General features: G+C 44.5%; 1 protein-coding gene across 2 annotated transcripts in view; it reads left to right on the top strand.

Annotated features, from left to right (window-relative positions):
* The window catches only part of METTL9 (methyltransferase 9, His-X-His N1(pi)-histidine), a 43,993-nt gene extending 37,816 nt beyond the window's left edge, over window positions 1–6,177 (top strand). The window contains exon 5 of one of the 2 annotated variants that reach the window (XM_060260834.1): window positions 5,406–6,177. In XM_060260834.1, the coding sequence (XP_060116817.1) occupies window positions 5,406–5,611 (206 nt within the window). In that variant the 3' untranslated portion in view covers window positions 5,612–6,177. The remainder of the gene's footprint in view (window positions 1–5,405) is intronic. The other variant, XM_060260835.1, reaches the window with a different exon arrangement.
* Window positions 6,178–8,012: the final 1,835 nt, after the last annotated feature.

Here is an 8,012-nt window from a genome sequence, read left to right on the forward strand (position 1 = left end):
TTATAAATATAGCCTTGGGGTGTGAAATGGTGCCTTTTCTTGCTGGGAAACTCTTAGACCAACAGTTCCCTTAAAAGCATGCTGGTAACTAGCTGCCACCGCTCAGGGACCTGCTGAGAACATCTAGACTGACCCTCTGAAAAGGTACCCTTCTAGTGCAGTGCTAGAACAATAACAAAGCGAGAGGGTAGAAACTTTAGAAAATATAACAAACTATCTAGCACATGTGCATTCTAGCACACAGAAAAGAGATCAGATAAATATTCCAGAGAAACAGATTGTATTAATTGAAGAAGAAAACACCTCTTTAGTAAAAAAGAAAAAAAAAAGGTTTATTATAAAAGAGAAAGGGAGAAAAGAGAAAGAGTGGTTGGATTCTAAAAGGGGTGGGAAAAGGGCATGATGAAAATACTGGGAAGGCACACAGCAACACCACAGAGATATTCAAATGAAAAGCAATAGAGTTGAACTAACTAAGCTAAACACACTTTACCTATGCTGCAGCAGGTTCCTTAGAGCATGTGCAGAGTTCCTTGTAGTAACAAGATGTTCAAGGCGTCCTTAATTCCTACCTTACTTTCCCTCTGAAGGTAAAGGAAAGTCTCAGATGTCCACATATTTATGGTCAGTGAAACTGGACTCAAGCCAGCTTCCTCTCTAAGAGTGATGAGCTGATCTAGTGAATCTCATGCAAAACCCCATCACGGATGTCAGAGAGTATTACTACCACTCAGAGACTTATACGATATGCTCCCGCCCCCACCAAGCATCTGATTATGGCTCTAACTTCCTTTACAAATGGGTAGATTGTCCTTTGTACAAAAAGGTTTCAATCTGGCAGAATGATCCAAGCGTGGAATGGAATTGAATGGGTTATTTTAATTTAGGCCCCAGGTATCCATGATCCCAGACGCTGTAAGTAGCACTCTGGAACCCTAGGAAGCTTTTAGTTTCTGTCACAGTTGGCATGCTATAATATATGTGTGTTTGTATGTAGCCATGCTGGCTCAATAGAACCTCCATGTTCAGAGAGAATGTATCTCAAGACTAGTTGCTGGGGGAATCAATTGTGTAGACATGGGCTTTTGTGGCCTTATTTCAAGGGGTACTTGTTTGGCCCCTCTGTGAAGCAGGATGAACTAGAGATCCCAATGGTTTGATACAGCACAGGTGTTCTTGTATGTTATACTTGCCGAGTAAACAAACATGCTTAATTTTTTAGCGTTAGGTAAATATGCAGTTCTGAAAGCAGCAGATTATCCTACTACAAGGGAGAGAAAATGGGTATTTTAAAAAGATGGCCCAAGCTAACAGAAACTAGATATATCTCAGGATCACCAGATAATTTGGATAGGGAGGAAAACTGCTTCCTAGTCAAGAACTGGCATACAGACCTTCAGGAGCTTCAGGTGAATACTTGCTTTTCCCTTTGTGTCCTCTTGGATCAGCCAAGGGTGTCTTCTTGGCAACTCAATCCATGGATCAACTTAGAACGTCAAGCACAGATATTCTCGGTGACTTTCATACAATGTTAATTCAGTAACAGGCTCAAAAGCAGCAGTGCTTCAGCGAAAGAGTTTCAGAGGGAGATTCCAGCGTGAAGGTGCCAAGTTGGAATTTGTTTACAGATTTGATGCAGACTCAATAGGGACGGAGGATGTTTTAAAAAGGCAAAGGTTGTCCCCAGTGCAAGCACCACTCGTTTCCGACTCTGGGGTGATGTTGCATCATGACATTTTCATGGCGGACTTTTTACGGGGTGGTTTGCCATTGCCTTCCCCAGACATCTACATTTCCCCCTCCCCCCAGCAAGCTAGGTACTCATTTTACCGACCTCGGAAGGATGGAAGGGTGAGTCAACCTTGAGCCGGCTACCTGAACCCAGCTTCCACCGGGATTGAACTCAGGTCATGAGCAGAGAGTTCGAACTGCAGTACTGCAGCTTTACCATGGGGCTCCCTGAGGATGTTTAGCTCACTGCAAAAGAGTGATTGTCCCTCCTTACAGATGTAGGTATGCTATCCCTCTGTTTTATTAGTTCATCAAAAAGTGGGAGTACCATGTTTCCCCGAAAATAAGACACTGTCTTATATTTGTTTTTTCTCAAGAAGACACACTAGGGCTTATTTTCAGGGGATGTCTTATTTTTTTATTAAGTATGATACAACAATCTACATGTATTCAAATACAGTTAAGTCATCTTCTGGAACATTGTCATAACTCTCCAGACCCGGAATTCCATTTCAGTCTTCCTTATCACTCTGCGCTGAAATGCATGGCGTGGCTATGCAGATCCGCTGCATAGCCATGCCCATCACTAGGTCTTATTATCGGGGTAGGGCTTATATTTAACAAATGCATAGAAATCCCGCTAGGGCTTATTTTTTGGGTAGGTCTTATTTTCAGGGAAACAGGGTATCCATACTTGCTCTATGGATGATTTTACTCTCTTCTACACCTGTTCGGTGTTTGTAGCTTCAAGGGTGGCCAACAGTAGCTCTCCAGATGTTTTTTTTGCCTACAACTCCCATCAGCCCCAGCCAGCACGGCCAATGGCTGGGGCCGATGGGAGTTGTAGGCAAAAAACATCTGGAGAACTACCGTTGGCCACCCCTGGGCTATATACATCTCTGTCAACAAAATACATCATGAATCTGATGAAGTGAGCTCTGCTTCAGGAAAGCTGAATGCCGCATTTTGTTTCTTTTGAAAGACTGTCTCCTGTACAGTATTGAAACTTGCATAGGCATGCTCCTTGCTCCCAGCTTTCAAAATCAGGGGCACCGACAGCCAGAGATCTGACTTGGGGGTCCAAATAATTTAAATCTCTTTGGATTTCTTGTTCTGAAAACCTCACTGCGAAACTGCCTCTTAAAGACTGGGGAAGGAGGAAAAGACTAGAGCGATGCCCAGCCTTCAGTCTCCAACAAAAAAACGAAAGCTACCTGTATGGCCATGATTCTCTGGGCTTTTCAATCTCTCTGGTGAAATTCCTGCATACTTTGCCCTGAAAATTAAAATGGGGGACCAGTCCAGTTTGCTTTTAATTAGATCTTCATGTCGCCCCACCCTCCATGGTGTTCAGGGACGGTATACATTAGGCAGAGCACTTAGCATTTATATATTCTAGGGTTGCCAATCCCCAGGTGGGGGCAGGGGATCTCCCGGTTTGGAGGCCCTCCCCCCGCTTCAGGGTTGTCAGAAAGCGGGGGAGGGAAATGGCTGCTGGGAACTCTGTTATTCCCTATGGAGATTTATTCCCATAGAAAATCATGGAGAATTGATCCGTGGATATCTGGGGCTGGGGGGGGGGCTGTTTTTTGAGGTAGAGGCACCAAATTTTCAGTATAGCATCTAGTGCCTCTCCCCAAAATACCCCCCAAGTTTCAAAAAGATTGGATCATGGGGTCCAATTCTATGAGCCCCAAAAGAAGGTGCCCCTATCCTTCATTATTTCCTATGGAAGGAAGGAATTGAAAAGGTGTGCCGTCCCTTTAAATGTGATGGCCAGAACTCCCTTTGGAGTTCCATGATGCTTGTCACAGCCTTGATCTTGGCTCCACCCCTAATATCTCCTGGCTCCACCCCCAAAGTCTCCTGGCTCCACCCCCAAAGTCCCCAGATATTTCTTGAATTGGACTTGGCAACCCTATATTCATTCATTCATTTGTAAATTCAATTTTTAAGCCTCCCTTCCCCCCCATATTTGAGGCTCAGGACAGTATACGACATTTAAAAGATACGGTCAATTACATTTAAAACAAGTTAAAAGCAGTAAAACAAATGCAGTATCCATTCCAGATGGAGCCTCGAATAAGCCAAATTTATCCTAACCCCAAAGTGGGGGGAGGGAAAGGAGGGCCAAACTAAAGAAGAGTGCCATCCTCAGCCATAAGCCTGTTGGAACATCTCTGTTTTACGTGCCCCATGAAACTATGAAGTCCTGCAGGCCACAGATGTCACTAGGCAGAGAATTCCACCAGATCGGAGCCAGGGCTGAAAAGGCCTCGGCTCTAGTTGAGGACAGCTAGGTATTTTTTTAGGCCAGGGACCACCAGTAGATTTTTCTTTGCCGGGCGCAGTGCTCTTTGGTGAGTATACCAGGAGAGGCAGTCCCGAAGATACGTCGATCCTGGACCATTTAGGGCCTAAAAGTTAATACCAGAACCTTGAACCTGATCTGGTATTCAGTCTGGAGCCAAGTGCAGCTTTCACAGCACTGGTTGGATATGTGCTGTTAATAAGATTCTGGTGAGAATCTGGGCTGCTGCATTCTGGACCAGTTGCAACTTTTGGGTCAGTCTCAAGGGTAGCCCTGTGCAGAGCAAATTACAGTAGTCTAGCTTAGAGGTGACAGTTGTATGGATTACCGTGGCCAGATCAGGGGGAGACAAGAAGGGGGCCAGTTGCCTGACCTGGAGTAGCTGAAAGAACACCAGTCTGGTAACACTTGCAATCTGGGCCCCTGTTGACATGAAGGCATCCAGAGACATACTGAGGCTCTCTTAACAGTGGATGTCAGTGTTAGCAGCACACTGTCTTGGATGGATTCAGTCTCAGCCAACTCTGCTTCAACCATCCAGCCATGGCCTCCAACCCGTTAGCCAAATTATCTGAGGCAGTGTCTGTCTGTCCATCCATAGATATAGCTGGATGTCATCAGCACAATGATGGCAACCCAGCTTGAAACTCTGCACCGGCTGGTTGAGGAGGCACATGTAGCTGTTAAAACAGCATTGGGGATACACCAGGGCTGACACACCAGCGGTCTGACCCAATAGAAAAGCAGCTTCATGTGTGGGAGAGACGGTGGCTCAGTGGTAGAGCATCTGCTTGGTAAGCAGAAGGTCCTAGGTTCAATTCAATCCCCGGCATCTCCAACTCAAAAGGGTCCAGGCAAGTAGGCATGAAAAACCTCAGCTTGAGACCCTGGAGAGCCGCTGCCAGTCTGAGTAGACAATACTGACTTCGATGGACCGAGGGTCTGATTCAGTAGAAGGCAGCTTCATATGTTCTATATATTGGGGGGGGGGGTGGCTCAGTGGTAGAGCATCTGTTTGGTAAGCAGAAGGTCCCAGGTTCAATCCCCGGCATCTCCAACTAAAAAGGGTCCAAACAAGTAGGTGTGGAAAACCTCCGCTTGAAACCCTGGAGAGCCGCTGCCAGTCTGAGTAGTCAATACTGACTTTGATGGACCAAGGGTCTGATTCAGTAGGAGGCAGCTTCATATGTGTTCAAGAGCAGCTTGCTTAAGTTTTTGTGATTTGGGGACTCTGCAGATCACCAGTTCAGGCTCTCACTTCCTCTGCTTTTGCTACGCTTTTTAATCTTTTCTTTTCTTTTTTTTAAGGATACATTTTTGCAATCCTCAGCTTAATTAAAAACAACTCTCTGTGCTTTCTCAGTAGGTGGCAAATGGGACAAGCCTTCTGAAGTGTTGGAAATCAAAGGACAGACCTGGGAGGAACAAGTGAGCAGCCTGCCGGAGGTTTTCCGAAAAGCCGGTTTTGCCATTGAGGCTTTCACTAGACTGCCCTACTTGTGTGAAGGGGACATGTACAATGACTTCTATGTCTTGGATGATGCCGTCTTTGTCCTCAAGCCCGTGTGAATGCATCCCCCTGGTCAAACCCAAGAAGCAGCCTGTGAATGAAGCGTTTTTGATTCTCTCTCTCTCTCTCTTTTTTTTAATTAATTGCAAGAAGGAAGGAAGGAATGAGTTTTTTTTTTCTTTTAGTGGTTGTCATTCTAAATCAACATCATGTATGACGTCTAAAAGGTCAAAATACTAATTTCTTTGTAGTATGTAAAAGAAAAAGACTTTTTTTAAAAAAAGGCAGAACTATTCCATTGTTGATTTCTTAACCCACTCCCCTACAATGTACCTGCAATCCAACAATAAATCAAAAGATATTTTTTATACCTAATGACAGTAGGACTCATGATCCAGCAACACCCAGAGTACTGCACCAATGGATAACAATTCAGCTGGGTTTTTTATTATTATTATTTTTAAGTTCATCAGAAGACCATGCTGGCAATAAAGAAGTCCATACTATATACAACAAAACTGGGTGGTCAGAATGGACTTTTCTTCCATGTTTAATGACATTATTTTATCTGTCAGTCTTCAGCACATGTTTTTAATCATGCTAATAAAAACCTTTTTTGAGATGACACTGGCCTCTGAGGTTCATTTATACTAATGGAGCCCGGCTGAATGTGTCTGCCTTTTCTCACATGTAGTATGTGGATGAACCTCCTTATAACCAGGAGGGGCCTTGGCTCAATGGCAGTGTCTACTTTGCATCAGCCCCCAGCAACTCCTCTTCCAGGATCATCAGTAACATGATGTCAAAAACCCTGGAGAGCTGCTGCCTGTCAGAGCGGAATATTCTGTCTTTGATAGACCAGTTGTCTCAGTCTGTATATGGCAGCTTCACATGTTTGTGTGACTCCAGCCACACTGTTACATTTGAATGGCAGCAGAGCTCCTTTTAACTGGGAACAGAATCTGAGACCTTTTGGATGGATGACGTGTGCTCTACCACTGCTCTATGGCCCTACCTGTAAAGCGCATGGACATAAAAAGCTACTGAGTCAGATCATTTATGCATTGTGTGCGCTGACTGGCAGACTCAGGGCATCCCCAGCACTTGTTATTAGGGATTCTTCTTACAGGAGATGCTGAGGATGGAAGCTGGGACTATCTGCATGCAAACATGTTTCATGGCCTTTCACCTGATCGTTAGTCCCCATGCGACGCTGTGCAAAAACTTCCGCACTGTTTGCTTGAAAAGTCAAATCAGGACAAAAAAATCCCTATCCCTTTGTGCCTTTCAGATGAAATGCTCAACCCAACTTCTTTCACAATAACTTGAAATTAAGCGGCCACATCTCATGATCTTGTGTGTAATTCCACCCCCTTCCTCCTAGATGGCACTGTAACACAAGAATTGAGGTTTTTTCCCCTTGGTTAGAATAAATACCTGTGTTGAGGTGAGAATCCAGCTATGCCAAACTTTCATGAGGTTCAATGTTATTTAATGTAAATAGTGAGTTTTTCAGGAAGGGACATAAAGGCTCCGCTGGCTGACTTACCCTTTACCTTTTAAAATGTTTGTTCACAGTCACAAATTGCTTCCACTTCTGTGCCATCTCACAACCAATAGACAGAGATGCTGGCTATGAGATGATACTGTAGAGGGCATTCCCATTGTTTTCCTCCTGAGTGGGGTGGGAGAAGAAGTCTGTCCCCTGTTGCCCAGACTACTAGTGATGATCCTTGGCTTGGCTCCCTGATTGGATGGCTTTATTAGCCACCAGTACTTCCCAACAAGACTATTGCCCAAATCTAGCGTCCAGACCTTACTTCCCTTTAAAAAGAAAGTAGTATGATGAACAGCGACTGCATCCTTTTTACATGGTGTTCCCACCCCATTACAAACTGTTTGTACCCTTTTGCAGCTATAACTGAAAATCTAGTTTCCTACACAGGATCACCTCTCTAAGCAGGGAAGATTTGTAAAAAGACTTTGAGAGAGCTGGTCACAAACAATGGGTGATGCACTTCTTAGGCTGGTCTACAGCAAAAAATTCTCCTAGTATTTTACCCCTTTCAAGAAAGGATATGTGAACTGATTTTAACACTCCCACTTCTGTACACGAAAGAATTCGTGGTCTCATGTTGGAACTCAGTCGTTCGTTTACAAAAGGATGGCAAGAAGCCACAACTGGTGCAGGGAATGACACGAGAGCTGCTTTTGCAGCACTGTGGAACCACCTGCCACTAGATACAAATCAAAATAAGTTTCAGAGGGTAGCCATGTTGATCTGCGGAAGAAACGTTAGATTCAAGTCCAGTAGCACCTAGTAGCCCACAACGAGACTTGGGGGGATGAGCTTTCGACACTCAAGGCTCCGTTGGTCTGATATAACAACGAAGGCAGCTTTGATTCTCAAAAGCTCATACCCTGGAAATCTTGTTAGTTCATTAAGGTGTTACTAGACTG

Source organism: Heteronotia binoei, chromosome 20 (genome assembly GCF_032191835.1).
Source record: "Heteronotia binoei isolate CCM8104 ecotype False Entrance Well chromosome 20, APGP_CSIRO_Hbin_v1, whole genome shotgun sequence".
NCBI classification, from domain to species: Eukaryota; Metazoa; Chordata; class Lepidosauria; order Squamata; family Gekkonidae; genus Heteronotia; species Heteronotia binoei.